The sequence below is a fragment of the Oxyura jamaicensis genome, chromosome 2 (genome assembly GCF_011077185.1).
Source record: "Oxyura jamaicensis isolate SHBP4307 breed ruddy duck chromosome 2, BPBGC_Ojam_1.0, whole genome shotgun sequence".
In the NCBI taxonomy this organism is placed as follows: Eukaryota; Metazoa; Chordata; class Aves; order Anseriformes; family Anatidae; genus Oxyura; species Oxyura jamaicensis.
This window is the reverse complement of record NC_048894.1, coordinates 119,785,490-119,803,738: the sequence shown is the minus strand read 5'-3', so window position 1 is coordinate 119,803,738 and position 18,249 is coordinate 119,785,490. Positions and strand designations below refer to the sequence as shown.

The following is an 18,249-nucleotide window of genomic DNA, read 5'->3' as shown; positions in this document are numbered from 1 at the left end:
TAATTTAAAAGTAAAGTTTCCTTCCCCTTAGTTGTCTTCCTTACTTTTTAACTTTACATTTGGGTGATTTTTTTAAGCATTTCTCTACAGCAGGGAAGGCTAGCAATTAATCCTGTTTAGTTATACGAGGCCAAGATACTTGCATGACTCCAAAATCTACTGTCTCAGAAATATATATATATATGTATATATATATATATATATGAAGTAGTGAAAAAATCATCATAATATTTGCAAAGAGAAATGCTGGCTTGTTCCCGAATTTGTCACTGCCATCACTAGCAGCAAGTCATTAGCTGGGCTCCACAGGTCAGAAAGCATTTCTCCTCTTGAGAATTTCAACCCTAAATATATATGTATACTTTTATAACATCATGTTACTCTAGTGCCATGAGGTCCTGCCTAGCCCTGTAGATAATCTTTGATCTTGAAATCTGGGCAATATTGAAGTGACTCTCAAATCTTTTTAATCTATTATGAGATTGTGCACATGCCGCATTTAAAATAATTTGGTGAGTTGAGAGAAATGTACAGAAATAGATCTATGCTCCTGAGAAGTTAATTAGAACGATATGGGATCAAGACTGGAATAATGACTAACATTTATTATCCTCAGCAGTTCCATGAAGCTTCTTTGAGTGCCCCCAACAGTTAATCTAGGGAAGAGAAAGCCTCTTGGCTGATCTGTGTGGTGCCATCATCTCCTCCTTCATTTAGCTCACATGTCTTCCTGAACATTCCTGTCTTCCCCAGAGGCTTTTAACTCATCTCACAAGTAGGAGCCAGTGGAGAGGCTCACACCTGCCTTCTGCTATCCCTAAATGTCCCATTGGCAAGTGTGCCCTGCACCTCACTTTGAACAATTAAAGCTGAGATGCTGTGAGGGATATTTTTTGTTTGTTTGTTTTTGTTTTTGTTTTGTTTTGTTTTTTCAGTACTGCTGCATAGCTAAAGGGTGTTTCACATTTGGAACAATATTTTCATTAAAATATTTGATGTTTATTATTTCACTCTTTAGAGTATATGAGCAGGAAAGGATGTTTACTTAGAAAGACTTTATGAAGATGCATGAGACACACCGGTGATATATAAAAACAAAACCAGATTAATTTACCAATGTGACACTCTTTGTTTTTAGGTATACAAAAAGAAAACTGAAGCTGCCAAGAAGGAATATCTGAAGCAGTTAGCTGCCTACAGAGCAAGCCTTGTATCCAAGGTAACACATAATATATATATACATACACACACACATATATATTAACTTATTGCAAACCATTTTCAGCATTTTTATGGTGCTGAGCACCATAGTATTTAGTGCAAATAGCCTTGTTTGTTACCACCTTAAAGTTAGGATATCCATCCTCTGTGCAAATGCTCAGTAAAAACAATCATCAATCATCTCTCCGTGAAGGGATCCCTTTTCCCTTCTGGTCATAGTGACAGCTCTCCTCCAGGCTGGGAGTATCATTGCAGTCAGAGAAAGGAGAAAAAGGTAGAAATACCAATATGCCACAAACTGTGCCATGACACACCACATAGACCACAAACGTGCCATGCCAGGCAGACCCCATTCTATCTATAAGGTAAAAAACATACCAGACACAAAATCCCTGGGTTTTTGTTTGTTTGTTTTTCTTCAAGTACTGCTTCTTACCTTGCAATTACAGTACCAAAAATGGTAAACTCAGCTCACACAGTAATCTTCTATACAAAACTGTGGCTTTCCATTTTACATCTAGCAAGCAACTTGCATGAGCACAGCATAGGTCACTGTAAGGCTGTACAGTGGAACCATGCAGTGGAACACTGGTGTATCCCCAGTACACATCTAGTAGCAGCTTTTTATATTGATATATACAAGCATTCTTAGTGCCCATAATTTTGTAAAAGACTGTTTAAAGCTTCTAATAAACTTTTAAATATTCAGAAGTAGTTATGTGAAATTATTGCAGTGTGACAACATGAAAAAAACAATTGAACAACTTCAGAATCATACCAGTTAGAATCAAAACAAATTTAATTATATTTTGTTCCTTCATAAATAAGCTTAATTTTAGACTTGAAGATGGCAATATGAAGGACTAGCGTATGTGACATGAGTAGAAATTTTTGTTAGATTTAAAGGTTTGGGGAGGTTAGTCCTTCAGTCTACTTCTGTGTATATTACATGCATTTTTACACATTTTCAGTGGAAAGACTATATGATTATCCATACAATGAGCTTTCATGCATATTTCTACATTATCTTAGTATGCGGTAAGAATCTGTGTTGAATTTATAAGTCTTAAATATGGGCACTATCTTTTTTTCTTTTCTTTTTTTTTTTTTTTTTTTCTTTTGTGCTGTTTCTTAAGCACTTAAATTTTGTAGCTACCATAATAAATACTAATGCATTAGTTAATGGGATTTACAGGATACCTATAATTTCTGTCTTAGGTCTGTATGATTGCAGAAATATTCATTGCCTTCAGAAAGGGGTACCATGTGTACATAAACAAATTTGTTTTAAATAGCATACTTATTGGCAAAAGCGTGGTCTAAAAAGCAGGTCAAAATATTCCAGAAGGTTTTGAAGATATATATGAAGCCAACTCTTTGTGGAAAAAACTTGCATGCCATTATTCAGTACATCATGGACTGTTCGTATAAAAATCTGTATAGCTTAATTTTGAAAAGGCAAATATAAAACAACAGATTTTTATGCTGTTTTTATTATTTTGGAAAGGAAAAAGTACATTATGGCATTTTCAGAGGTTTGTATTTACAAAAAAAATAATAATAATACAAGGTTGTTGATCTGTTCAGTGCATGAAGCCATTTGTGCATATGTTTAAATTTGTTAGAAAAGCACTGAAGCATTCTGTTAACTTTTAAGCAATTGTTTAAATTCTGCCAATAATGTAGTGTTTTCCTCTACCGTGGATAGTATCGAAATATAAACTTAATGAAGCTTAGTACTAATTGCTTACTCTCATGAATGTGCTCAATGAATCCAGTAGAGCTGCCATGTAACTAAAGCAACTCCATTTTGGAATAAGGATGTACAATACTAATTTGTAATATTATATCAGTATATTCTAAATTATCATTATTAAATATTTATATGGCACCAGAAGAGTTGTAGTTCTTTAGATAGTCATGTAAGCATGAAGAAATAGATGTAATATATTATTAAGATTGTTTGGAGTCCATCTGCTCTTTTCTGTCCATGCGTTATATTATCATCCACAAAAGCTATATTTAACTAATATTATTAATATTACAAGACCTTATTTGCAAAAGTTAAGACATGCCAGAAGTAACACACCTTTTCCAAAAATAATCTAATACAAAATTAATGATTTGTTCACATAGTACGTTTTACACTTTATACCCCACTCTTTCGGTCTCCTTTCATATACTTATATGAAGATGTCCTCTGTGGGAACCCCTGTGCTGTATTTACTGCAAATTGCTTAACCTTGCTTCTTTACAGGATTTTCCATTCCACTCCTCCCAGCAGCATTTTAGTGTTTAATAAATAAATAAATAAATAAATAAAGTGCATTCATCTCAATGAAGCACTAGAGCAGGAAGTTTGTATTGTCCACATTTTCAAACACAGAAAAAGCATTGTGAAGTTAAGTTTTTAGTGATTTTGGATGTCCTTCTTGGAACATCTAGAACTTCATGGTATTTAAGCAATATTACACCTTCCATGTTCAGAGCTCCAATGCAGGGTCAGCTGGCTGGCAGCTATGAGATATATAGTGGTGCTTCACATCACATCAGGACATCTGCATAATATCTAATAAGTTGCCCAACTATCAAACTTTCTTCTTCCTCCATCTCAAAAAACTCTGCCTATGCAGAGCAGTAGGAACAGCAGGGAACGGTCCTGCTCAGGGTCCCTGTCTCCAGCCCAGTGGGTGCCTTACATCACCCAGAGCAGCTACTTGACCATTTTATCAACTTCTGAGCATTGATTCTGCCACTTTTTTTCATGAAGTGCTGCCAGTTTTTAAAGAACTAGTGAGTGTAGGGCTGGTATGTAATTGTGTGGGTGTTTTTCTGGTTTTCTGCATTTATTTGCAAGTCTTCTTTTTTTTTTTGAGAAGCAAAGAATGAACATATGCCATGTTACACCTGAGTGGACCAGACTTGGAGCTGAATTCAGTTCACCCGCCTTAGCCATTTGAGCTGCTAGAATAGTGAGAATAGGAGATTACAGAGAGGAGATTTCCAGGAGATATCTTAGTCTCTGCCTGACAGCAGATTAATGAAATTCACTAACATTGTTATATTGTTTTCTACCCCTGGCACCAGGCTGGAAGTGGGGTATCAGCTGGGGTCTGTGGGCTTTTCTGTGATGCTCAGACCTTTGCCCCCTTCGTTCATTTTTTTTTCCCTATTTCTTTTTTTTCTTTTTTTTTTTCACAAAAAAAAAAAAAAACTTTTACTTCAGCCAAGTTTTTTCTTGCCCTCAGCATCATTTCTCCTCCATATACCCTTCACTGTAGGTGCATAGTGAAGGAAACTGGGGATGTATGTAAGGAACATGCTACCTGCCCTTCATCATAGAAAGCAGCCAGTACTAGGAAAGCCCATGTGGAGGAATGGGCTCAGATGATACAAGTACATAAATTTGGGTGACATTTCACTGGAAGATGAGATATTCATCTCTGACACAATCTGTCATTGTCCCTTCCAGATTTCAAGTCCCTCTTCCATTGTATCTTAAGGAAGAGTACCCAAATTTGTCAGAAGGGAGGCATACTGTGCTTTCCTCTAGGCTCTGTCAATAAAGCTGAGAGGTTCCAGTTAGAGTTTGTCACAGTCAAATACACACACACAAACACACACAAAAGTCACTCACACACCTAGTATAATTCCAGATTGTGTTATTTGATACAATCATAATTGAAAATAATGGAAGTATCACCAACAACTTCAGCAATAGGATTACCAGTGAATCTCTAATACATTCTGAAATGCTTTAGTGATGTCTTTATAAAATAGGACTACCACCCATTAAATAAGTTAAATGTAAAATTGTGTAAATATGTCAGCTATGCATTAATCCACACTTAATTAATCAGTGTATTTCCTATATTTTTCTGCTTTGTTTATAATGATTTAGATTAATGGGTCTGTAGTTGAGCTTGTTCATGTGTGTAGGAATTGATATGTAAAGTAAAAATCACATTACAAAGCATTATATCTTCTGCTATGCAGATTGCCATATTGCTTATAATACTGACTAAGCCTTTGCATTGTAAACAAGTGTCTTTATATTTGCCCTTAGTTGCAACTTTTAGTACTATTCAGGTCCAGAAATGCAGTCTCTGGTATCTGGTAATTTGTACAGCATTAGCTAAAATGCTGTGAAATGCAATTTTACTTTTTCATAAAACAAGCACTTTTTCTAGCTTAACCAGCCTTTTTTTTCTGGCTGACATTAGAGTTTTTTTCTGCATCTTTTAAATATATATATTTAATACATATATGTGAATAAATGTTAAATATGTTTATATATTATATGTATGCATCTATGTATACTTATAAAACATGTATGCATATTATATATTTAATATGCATAATACATATGTTAACTATAGCAGTACAAGCTTAACTGTTTAAATAATACAAAGAAGATTCCTCTCTGTTGTTTTGTTCTCTCTGGCTAAATGAATCTTTAATTCTGTTCTGTGCAGTGGCACAACTTCAAGTTTCATGCAAACACATTTTAGCAGCTATGGCTGAAACTAAAACCACTCATCTAGGAGAATACTATTCAAATTCCAAAAGCTCAAGCACATTTCAGAAGTCTGATGTTGTGTCTAAGTCAAAGTAGTATCCTCACTTGCCATTGCAACAGATACACCGTGTGTTTTTCAGTTTTGTGGACAGTGCAGATCTTTTGCACATGTAATATTTCTCCTTGAAGTATATGGCACATGTGGTTTTCCTAGCCAATCACCATGCAATTATAATATATATATACACATAAAACGCTGTTATCTATAGACTGGCATTGCCTTCATGTCATTAGCAGTTTATAAGCAGAGATATTCCAGGCACCCAAAATGTCTGTGTTATGTATATAGTATTGCTAAGAACAATCAATCTCTGCAACAACCTCCCCAGGGGTGTGGTAGAATCCCCATTGCTGGAGGTTTTCAAGATGCAGCTGGACAGGGTGCTAGATAATCTCCTCTAGACTCCCTCTTTCCATGAAAGACCTGATGATCTTTTGAGGTCCCTTCCAACCTGACTGTTCTATGATTCTATGATAATTTAACAGCCTAAGGAATCTATACAAGGCCTTTTCAGACTGCAGTGAACATAGAAAAGTTTTATCTAGTTGCACAAAGAAAAATGGAGACCACATTTAAAAATAAAAAATAAAAAGGCCAAAAAAAAACAACCAGTAAAGTCAATGGTGTTAGTTTCCTGTTTCATATGTGTAGGTGGTGAGAGCACTTGCCACAAAAGGCAAAAAATGTCAGCTCTCCCATATCATGGCTTCCCCATTCCTAAGTAAATGTGGATGTGCAGGTATGCTCCCTCCACTATTTGATTTCTGTGTTCCAGTTAATCCCAAATGCTTTTCTGCATTGTGGCCAAGCTTCAAATGTAGGGGAACACCCTATCCTAGCTCACTCAATCTTTAAATAAGCAGCTGCTGGGATTTAGCACATTTCTTTTGGAAATACAGTTCTGAATATCTCTTGACAGAATAGAGGGCTAACCTGTTGTGTCTGCTGGTTGGTGCTTTAATCAAATGTCTATTGTGTACAAGGAGAACAGCAACCCTTCTGCTGCTGGCAGAAAGGCACCTGGTTTCTACTTTTTGAGAAAACAGATTCCTGCATTATATCTAGCCCCAGTCCATGCAGATGTTCTGGAATTTCAGAAAACAGTTCAGGCTGTTTGCAGTGAAATCATCATAGAAAGAATAAATAAAAAATATGGTTGTGTATGATGCATGATTTTTTTTTTATTTTTTTTTTTCTGGTAGCTATTAAAGTGCTACAAGGGAATTGGCAATGCTTCCTGTAAAACAACAACAGAAAATACAGAATGATGACATGCACCTACAGCTTTTACTTTTCTCCGTTAAACATTAGAATCCCTAGATGGGAAAACTATAATGCAAAGCTTTTAAAACAGATACTCAATATTTCTGTGATACCTCGGTCTTTATATACCAAAAATCTTCAAGTGATCATAAATAAAATCACATATGTGCAAGTACATGATGTATCAGAATATCTGGTAAGTGAACATATGTATCAATAAATCAATTGCCTAATCTGATGATAGCACAAATCAAACCAACTTCTTGTCCAGCAAAGAAACCAACTATTTACTGCAGCTGAAAAAGAAGAGCAAAGTATGTTTAAGTTAATGCCATGATGCCATTAACAAAGTATGATGCCATAAACAAAGTATGTTTAAGTTAATGCCATATTTGAGGGTAAATCATGTGAAGCTTTACATTCAGCAGTCCAAAATCCTAGTGATGCTTTCACATCACTTCAGCCAAAAATGTCAGAAATGTCTTGAAGGAAGCCATGTGTTGATTTGTAACGGATTTGTGTTTGTTTTCAAGTGAGTTAATAAAACTAGATTTTACTATTAGCTGAGTGCTTCCATTTGGGGAATTAAAACACTTGTACCAAATTAAAGTTGCATATCCTTTATCACATGTATCCAGGTTACATTCATTAAACATCCATTTTTACTTACATACCCTGAATGAATCCGTGACAATCCCCTGCAGATGATGACAAAATGTATATTTAGATTTGAAGATGTTCTTCTGAGCCACCTTAGCTAATTATAGATGACAACCCATGGCTTACTCCTTTGTTCTGAAACATCAAGAATGTGTCAAAAGCTTCGGAACTCTCTAGAGTCCCCAATATTATTGCAATAGGTGACTGGAATTAGCAAAATATGAAACATCATTTTCTAAGAGCCTCTTGCGACTTAGGTAGGAAAGCAGCTGTATTATAAATATGTATATGAATTATCTACCGGAGTGAATAGAGTTAAGTCAAAGGAATCTCTAAAGTAGGAATCTCTAAGCAGGAAAGAGAAAACAGTGCCGGAGAGCAGTCATTCTCTCATAAACAGCTTCACAGGGATATTAATAAAATGGATGAGCCCATGCAGGCGAGAAGAAGAGATTCTTCTCAAGGAGAGTCTGGGGTTGGAGGTGACCTAAAATGTCAAAAACACTAAAAATGGACAGGATTGTGTGAACACAGAAAAGCTGAGAGAAGGAATAAACAATTCAAGATGTTCCTTCCACCAAAGAGACAGCAAAGACAACAGATGCAAAGTTAAGCTTAGGTAAGCTTTGTAGAAGCTGCATAAATATTCAGCCAATTTCCTTCTATCTACCCCTTTAATGTCATGGTATTGAAGGTAACTCATTTAAAGCTGAGTCAGGCCTGCCAAAGACTGATCACAGCCTACCTTGCTGGTACCAGCTGACATAATCACTGCTGTTACCTGAAAAGTAACCTTCCTTCTGGTCATAAAGTCCAAAAACTGTTGAATTCCTTAGCATGGCTCAAAAATGGATGCCAGTCACTAGAAATGTGCATGGCACTGTCATGAAAAGAGACAATGTGTCAGCTGTGTCAGATGCTGACACATATTCATGTATTCATTTGAAATCTTAATCAAGTTAAACTCTTTTTTCAAGCTTTGAAACACTCCTATAGTGCATTTTCATTGCCTACGTAGAGGGGATGCCAAACCCAGAGCACCTGTTTCTCATGTAAAATAAAACTCCATTTTTGCTGTGTAAAAAAGTCTTCTGAGGCTATGTTTGCCCATAGGTAAAGCTATTTGCATTGTTAGAAAGTTTGTGCTGGCCATATTGGCCATAAAGCTTGTGTCAGCAGGTCAAGGGAAGTGATCCTCCCCCTCTACTCAGTCCTGGTGAGGCCACACCTGGAGCATTGTGTCCAGTTCTCGGCTCCCCAGTACAAGAGAGACATAGGGCTACTGGAGAGGGTCCAGAGGAGGGCTACAAAGATGATTAGAGGCCTGGAGCACCTGTTGTACAAGGACAGGCTGAGAGAACTGGCCGGTTTAGCCTAAAAAAGAGAAGACTGAGGGGAGACCCCATCAATGTATAAAAATATCAGAAGGAAGGCTGTCAAGAGGATGGAGACAGTCTCTTTTTAGTTGTGTCCAGTGACAGAATGTCACTGTGCTCTAGGTGATCCTGCTCAGCAGGGAGGTTGGACTAGGTGATCTTCAGAAGCCCCTTCCAACCTCAGCCATTCTGTGATTCTGTGAAATGGAAATCCAAATATTAATACTATGGCAACAGTGTTGGGAACTGATCTGAATTCCATTAAAGTTTATAGGAGACTTTCCATTAAATTCAGTAGTCTAAGGATCAGGCCCTTAGAACACCACCTTCTTAAAACATATTCTCACTTTGCTTTCAGTCACTTGGCTGTTTTTTCTTTTCCAACAGAAGTGCAGTTAGAATAGCCAATGGTAACCACGGCGCAGCCACGAAAGAGAAAGATTTTCAAAATCTGTCTGTAGGGTTCAATAGCTCTTTGGTTACCTAGAGCTACAGATGATGGTTTAAAATGCAACTATAGACTTTCCAGAGTGGAAGTAAAATAATGTCCCAAAGGAAGTTTTGAAGCTTTCCAGACATCACTTGGCTGTTGCTGTTTCACTGACACCTCTAGGCTGAACAGGATGCTTGTGTCAAAAATCACTTCTCAACTGTAGGGATGGATTGCAAGCTTTGGGGTAAGGTAAACCCCAGTGTCACTTTTCTCTAGGGAATTGAACTTTCCCATGTTTCTATATTCAGTCTACAATTAGAAGGACCATGGTAGTTCTCTAAAAAGAAAGAAAAGAAAGAATAGCTCTGGATGAACAATGTTTAAACCCTTAACCTAATTTAATTATTTAATTTGGCAGATACGCACAAGCAGTTTTAACACACAGTAGGAGAGTAGAAGGTAAAGATTGCTTTGCTCTAGAATTGGAAGGAAAGGTGTAAATATGGTCAAAACTTGGGGTTAGTCAAAATTTGACTCTGCACTTCTAAAACTTTTTGCAAAATATTCAGCACTCAACACTTTCTGTGGACAATATCATTTATCTGTATCACTTCATGTTTACTTGAAAGCATGATACAAGTAGAATTATTTTCTGGAGAGATGGTTACAAGGCTTTCTATAAACTGTTTTTGCCAGTACTTTTAATTAATATATGTATAGTCATTACTAAGAGATATAGTTAAGTTTATTTTGTTTCCTTCCTTTCCCTATTTCTCTTTTAATTGCATTTGCTTTCAGATGGGATTTCGAAATGTTCTTCCCCCTTTTTCTTTGGTTTTCAGAAAAACAATTGATTCTTTCAGAAAAAAAAAAAAAAAAGAAAAAAAAAGTTTTGTGTAGTGCCTACAGGAGGGCACTTGTACTTTTGCTGTAGTGTTCCATTGCCTTGGCCTATCTAACTTGTCTTCAGTTTCTTATTGTTTATATATATATATATTTTAATTTAGACAAGAGTATTAGATGATGGTGTTAGATGAAGAGGCAGTTCTGTAAGAAATCCTACTCCTAGCCTATTAAGAACTTGAAAGATTTAGAGTGAGGCTTTGAGCTGAACTCAAGAACAAGTAGAAGTCACTCAAAGAGCATAAAGAACTGTCAAGAAAAGTTAGTTTGTGGTCCTGGAATATATTCACTAAGTATGCATACAATACCTTTTTACCATTAACTAAATATAATATTCTGTCACCCTCTAGTGGTGGGTCTACAAAACCATAATTATGACGGTAGTGGTAAAAGATTTTTTCATTGCATGTCTGGTAGGAGACATTGTCACATGCAGGAAATATTACGCTTCAATGTTTGATGGCCTGTGTGTATGGATTAGTAATTTTGGTCTCCACTACAATATAAATAAATATATCTTATAACTGAATGCCACATTTAAATTGTCTGTTTTGTCTTTGGGTAGATTAATTAGCTAAAGTGGGCTTGTAAAAATGATTTCCTACTCTTCTTCTTGAAGAAGGTAAAAGCAAATTGACTGAGTATCAGCCTGCAAAATAAGGGAACATGACTGTGCATCTAGAGCCCATATTGGCTTATCAAATCCCTTCTTTCTTAATTTCTAGCCTTATCCATAATAAAGGTGCTGTCCTAGTCTAAGACTGTCTGATACTGTGTTAGACAGGTGCAATGCACATTCAAACCTGTGAAAGCAGTAATTGTGCCTGAAATAATAGTGTGGCTTATGTATCATATACAGCTCTTGGTATATTCGACAGAAAAGCAATATAACAAAGCCAAAATATTTGACAGCACCTATTCCATTAGCTTCATCAGTACTTACAAAATCTGAGGTTTCTGACCTAGCCTTAGAAAAAGCTGAAAGTGCAGTATGCTGGAGAATAGCAAGTAATGGTTTCATTTATCAAGATTTCCAGTAACTGATAATATTGATGTGCTTTACAGTGATATTAGACAATTTGGCTTCAGATCACATATGATTTAAAGCACCCTAAGTAACAGCAAAATACTTGGTCTGAAACTGAAGTGTTGTACTTTTCACCCGATCAGGAGGTAGTGAAATATATAGAAAGCTAATTGACAGCTTGAGACAACTGCAACTGTCCCTTTGATCACTTTGCAAACATAAAGCAGATGTTATTCATCTCTGGCCTGAGACCAATTCCTCTAAACATAATTTGGTATTTCAACTATTATGTGTTACTAAGAATCTGATATCTTTGTAATCTTATCAGTATGGGCCATGCATTCACCACAGATGTGTGAACTCAGAATTATCCAGTAATTAAATTGGTTCACTGTGTCTTTGTTTAAGAGGTCTATAGCAACATCTTTGCAGTCACAAGTGTGCATGTACTACTGGTGTGTCACAAGTGTGTAAGTGCATACCGGTGTGTCAGGAAGAGGGCCACAAAGGCTTTGTGGTACCACCTCACCAGGAGGAATTGTTTAATTGATCTATCCTGAGGAACTTGTCCCTGCTCAGACCTGAGAAATTGTCCCTGCTCAGACCAGACCAAACCTTCCAGTTACATCATGGGAAGGTAAAGTGCTTTCAGGATGGGGTAATGCACTCAGTAAAGCTTCAAGTTTCTGCAGGAAGAGCACAGCACAGACCTCCTATAATACATAAAGAACCCAGCATGCTCAAGGGGAGTGTTCCAACCATGCCTCTGATTAGCTAACCTTCTTCTGAATCTCTGAAATTTTGGCAAACGTACCAATATTTGCTCCCACACACACAAGAGCATCCTACAAATATAAGTGGGAAGAGAGGGGGAAAAATACTTCTCGTGTCGTCATGAACATTAGTTCAATGTTTTAAATATAATACCCCCAAAATAGCAGATTGTGTGCCCACTTTAAGGTTTTGTATTTTACTGTTGGCTTTTGTTTGTTTGTTTGTTTGTTTGTTTGTTTTGTTTTGATGTCTGTATCCTGCAAACATTCATATAATGCATATTGCACACGTGTACACCCACATGTGAGCAGAGCCAGGCAGATCTACAGAAGCAGAGATTTGCATTTGTTTTGTCATATTCATTTAATTTTCCTTAGATTAGTAGAGAAAATAAATGTTCTTTTTTTGCTAATGGAACTACAGTTTTATGTAGGGAAAATGAAGTTATCTTTTTCATCTTTATCATTGGATATAATGAACCAATTTCAGTAACATGCATGTCAGCGGATTGTTGGTGATGCTACATCCTTCAGAAAGAATACAAATAGGCTTTCTTCAGCTGCACTGACCCTGGAGTGCTGAGAGTAACATGAAACTTACTCTGACTTATAAACTGAGCAAACATGACATGGAGGTCACTGAATAAGGGCATATATGCATCTTTCAGCCCTTGTTTTGACAAAGTGACTTCTTTTTTCAGAGGGACATTTCTGCCATTTTTTCCAGCATGTTTCACCTTTCACTGGCTATTAATCCCAGTACTCCTTGACTGCAAATTATAGTTCCCACCTATAAGCACATGGGAGTTATTTTTTTCATTATTTATTTGAGCACACAGAGTTAACACTCAGAAGATCTAAGAAAATTAGAGTATTGAAAACAACAAATTGAGTGCAAATCAGATATAACAAATTTAGAAACATTAAAACTTAGAATATTATTAAAATTCATATTCATTTATGGAAAAAATATTACTAGCTGTTTTAAAATCATTATAGATTATAACGTCTTTGAAAGTCTGTGCATTTTCTATTACTCCATGTAGTATTCTTCAAACTTATGTAAGATAGTTTCCCTGTGTCTGATGCCATCTAACATTTATATAGGCATCAGTTTTAAAATTAATTTTAAGAATTCATCTGAATTTTTCAGAACTTTATGAACTCAATTTATAGAGGAAGTTTAGCTAAAAGTAAAATTATTCAGAATATGCTATTTTTTCTGCATGCGTGACTTATGGAACATACTTGATACAGGTCTGGATAGCTTCCCAGCACAGAATACTTCTCAATAAAATCATCAGTGCTGCAACTAGAATAGTTATTCAGTGCAGTAAAACAACTGGATGAGGTTTAGCTTCTTCACAATGTTAGGTAACTCCGATACAGCACTATTAGCTGTTGTCAACATGTATGGTGGGGGACACTGAAACTCTTATTCCTGTTTTGCAGATAGGAAAATGAGGCATAGAGCAGGGAAATGACATGTCAAAGATCACTGTAGACTTTTGCCAGAACTCACCCTCCTTAATCTGTTTTCAACTAGGCCATCAAATTTGAGGACAATAGTAATGAATGCTTGTGAGAATGAATGTGACAGGCTTGGTTTTCTTTGTTGTGTAGGTTATAAGGTCAGTGATACCAGTTCCAAGTTTTGAAAAAAACAAAATGTCAGGTTAGACCAGAAAGCAGAGGGGCTAACCTCTCTTTTTATGATGATGAAAGAAAATGTGTAAGGTAGTAGGCATTAATTGTTTTTCTAGTTCAATAACCAAACTCCATGGCAAGGATATTTTGATGGTGCAGATATGTGTTTTCCCATGGTAAGATTCTTTAAAAAATAATGTTCTCCATTATCCCACTTTACCTTTACAGCACATTGATGGTTGCAGCTACACTTTCCTTCAAACTGCTCTAAAGAATATTGAGGGGAGAGAAATGTGCAAAGATCTCTCTAAGCAGCATAGTCTGTAGGTGGGAGAAACAGCATTTTGTCACTTCTAAGTATTGTCTATTTTTTGTTTTTCCCAACAGAGCTACAGTGAACCTGTTGATGTTAAAGCCTCCCCGCAACCTCAGATGATGAATTCAAAGCAGTCAGTGTTTCATGGGCCTTCCCAGGCTCACTCTGCTTTGTACCTCGGTTCCCACTACCACCAACAACCAGGAATGAATCCTCACATCACTGCCATGCATGCCAACATCCCCAGGAATATAGCGCCCAAGCCCAACAACCAAATGCCAGTGACTGTTTCCATAGCAAACATGGCTGTGTCGCCACCACCGCCACTTCAGATCAGCCCTCCTCTGCACCAGCATCTCAACATGCAGCAACACCAGCCGATTTCAATGCAGCAGTCTATTGGAAACCAGCTACCGATGCAAGTCCAGTCTGCTTTACATTCACCTACGATGCAGCAAGTAAGCTCGAGTTTTTCAATTGTCTGGGGAACTGGGATTTTTAAGGAAGGGAAATTCATCCAGAAACTGGCATATTGAGAGAGATGTAAAGCCATGGATTAGCTTTAATTTTACAAAGTTCCAAGTGGTAGTGTCCTGTCAAAACCCATGTAAAAGCCTCAGAGGAACTCAGGAGTTAACCCCAAGCTTGGGCAGCTAGAAGTAGTTAGGGAGATGTCCTAGATAAATGAGCTAGGAGTGGGTGTCTAGTGATTATAAACCTGATGCAGTCCTGGTGGAAACTGAAGGCTCCAAGCAGTGAGACAAAGCAATGGAAAGAGACCCAATGCAATAGCCTGGTTGGTGACCTAGTATGAAGGATGACATCTGTGACAGCAGCCTGTTGAGCCTGCATGGTTACATGTGACCAAGTTTTAATTCTGAAATGATTCAGTCTTCCAACAAATTAGAATCAAACATTGTATGCCAAGCTCAGAGACACATTACTTGTCCAATGCAGAGCAGCAGAAGATCAAACCCATTATGTCTTTTCCAGAATCATCAATAGTCATAATTTACAGAACAGAATTGAAAATCTGGCTTTAATTATTGAATGAATAGTACTGTAATGGCTAGCAAAAGATGGAATGCAGATGTTAGATACTTTTAAGGATTTCATGTCTCTCTGGTTATGTACATGTACAACATTCATCACCATTTTTGTATGAATCTAAACATTTAGGAGTTATATTAAATCATTATCTCAAACATTATGTACCACACACAGACACACAAAAGGCAAGATAATATGATTTTTCTGATATTTTACTTTACTAAGTTGCATGCTTGTAAGATAAGGTGTGTATGTTAATGGTTTGAGAATAATTTCACTTATCTTTCTAGAAGTCAGTTTCTAGACCAGTACCATGCTGCATATTTTGCTTTACTGTACCATGCTGCATATATTGCTTTACTAAGTACAAGTACAGTAAACTAAGAAATATTGTACCTCTGTGTTGCAGCCTCCCCACTGTTAAATTCCTTAGTAGTTAGCTTAAATACTTCTACTGAATTGCTTAGTCAGAAAGGCTGATGTTTATAATGAAGCATCCGCAGTGAGATATTTCTGAGCTTCACTCAAGGTGACGGGTGCTTATTACCTGCTGAAATGCTACACTGCCAATCTTAACTACATTTCTCTTAAGCACCTTGAAACATCTGCAAGCCAGTTTAGATTTCTTATGGCCCCACTTTTTTTTCAAAGCCTTACAGTTTTTGTAATTTCACTACAGAATATTTGTAATATCTGTTTCATGTTCTCATATGTTGTTTTTTGTTTGTTTGTTTGTTTTAGCATTCAATAGTTTGCACAATTTGTAAATTGATTTCCTTTAAAAAATGGTGCTGGCAAAGACATAAATTATGTTAGTCTGTAAAGCAGCAGGTGTACAACCCCCATCACAGTTTGCCTCATGCTGCAACAGTGGTAACCCTATCTAGGTTCTTAGGTATGACTCTTTCTAGTCAAGAAATGGTAAAAAGAACAGTCCCCAGTATTTTGTACTGCATTAGAGCACTAAATACAAGAAACTAATTTGAAAGTGAAGGCCTCAATGCCAAGAGACTTTGCTCTCCACTCTGCTTGAAACTGAGCAAACGTTGTGCTGATCGCAGAGCATGTAAAGGAGGCCAAGACATAATGGAAACGGTAGATGAGCCCTCCAAAAGAGCCACAGTACGATGATGGCAGCACAGAGTCAGCATCAACAATGGCAAAGGAGAGGTGTACGCTGCCCCATATGGCCAGCCCATGGCAAGGAGGGAGGGAAGACTCTCAGCACGAGGCTCAGTCCCCAGCAGCACAGTGTAGGCCACTCTGCTACATAAAAAAATAACAAAGGAGAATGGGATGATATGTAGTCTGATAAAGAAGTAATAGTTGCATGTAATTCAACATTTTTTTTCAGTTCATCTTCCCTCAGCTCCTTGATTTCCTCCACGCTAAAGGTGTGGTTGCCCTAAGACTTTTCCAAAGACTCCAGTGATCATCCAATTTATGTAAGCAGCAAGAACAGAAACTAATTAACATCCCACTCCTTGCAATGTTACTTGCAACAGGAGACATTTTCCTTTACAGAAACCTTACCACTGCTTATGCCAAACAGACTAACACACTTGAAGAAGCAGCAAGGTAAATTTTCTCGTGTCACACTGTAGTGTGAAGCTTAGTAGACAAGAGAGGGATGAGACGATCAACAGCTTCCTAGCAGCCTTCTACTGGAGCTGCTTGCAGACTCATCTGGTGGGACAGCACCAGTGCAGACCACAGCTGGGCTGTAGATATGTTAGAAGGAGCAACCACAGTTCCTACCAATAGCAAATTCCTATTTTTTTTTTTCTCCCTCTCTGTCTCTTTTTGTTTTGTTTTGTTTTCCAAATATCCATCTCTGAAACAGTTTGTGGCTTACTGGTGTGCCACTCAATGGCAGCACACTCTCGGAAACCTTGCTGTCTACAGATCCCTGCTTTCACACTGTGGCTGTGGGAGATTTGATTACTTGTTTTCTCAAGGAGAGGGAGGAAGGTTCTTATCAAAGAACCTTGTAGCATGCCTGAAGGACTGCCAGCTCCGGGAAAAATCACGTACAGATCCAGAATGCAGTTCTGGCAGGCAGAGAAACAGTTCTTCAAAACCACAGTGCATGAAATCCACAAACTCTTCTGTGCATAACTCTGGGGAGGGACTGAGAAGAAGTGCTGACCTGGGGAGTGAGTCCTGACCACACTGCTGCAAGGACAATGAGCTGATCTTCATCAGCTCTGCAGGGAACAGCACGTACTCCTCCACTTCCAACAGCCCTTGCCTGCATGTGTGCAGCTGCCAAACTAGGAGAGACTGCCAGCTGGAGGAGGACTGTTTCCTCAAGGATTCCACAAAAACTGCAGAACATCAAGAAGATCAGAAGTTTTGGTAGCCAAAAATCCTTGGTGACTGCACAGTTTCTGTTCTTTTAAAATCAATTAATTCTATGGATTATGAAGCTGATGCAATACATCCAAATTTTTCTAAACTACACATGACAATGTAAAATTTATGCATTAGTTCATTTTTCATATACCTGGCATTATTAATTTTTTTTAAAAAATTATTTCCTTTAAACAATCTTCCAGAGTTTGTCTAAATAATTTTTTGTAGTTTCCAAAAAATACACTATTTTTTCTCTATTCATTTTCTATTCTGTTTCCAAAACAGCTAATGAAAAAATTAAACTACATGGGCACTGTTGCAGGCTTTTGGGGGGCACATTTCCAGTGTTAAACCTTTATACTGTAAAATTGACCTTTTAGTCCTATTCTTATAGTTAGATTTAAATGAGATCCTGATTTTGAGGATATTTAACTTCTAATTTTAAAATATACTATATTTTTCTTAAGTATTATTTAGCAGGAGTTGTGTTAAATTTTTTCCTTGCTGAAATCCAAATCCCTTGTGCAACAGTTTTTCTTTCATGCACTTTTGACACACCAAAAGAATCATCATACATTGGAAGAATGGGACTTTTTTTTCCATTAAATGCTTGTATGAGCATCTTACAAGTTTATTTTTTTGACT

General features: G+C 37.1%; 1 protein-coding gene across 9 annotated transcripts in view; it reads left to right on the top strand.

The window, feature by feature from the left end:
- Window positions 1-18,249, top strand: part of TOX (thymocyte selection associated high mobility group box) — a 219,771-nt gene that overhangs the window by 193,713 nt on the left and 7,809 nt on the right. For all 9 annotated transcript variants that reach the window (XM_035318437.1, XM_035318440.1, XM_035318439.1 and 6 more), the window contains 2 exons: window positions 1,139-1,219; window positions 14,271-14,657. In XM_035318437.1, the coding sequence (XP_035174328.1) occupies window positions 1,139-1,219; window positions 14,271-14,657 (468 nt within the window). The remainder of the gene's footprint in view (window positions 1-1,138; window positions 1,220-14,270; window positions 14,658-18,249) is intronic.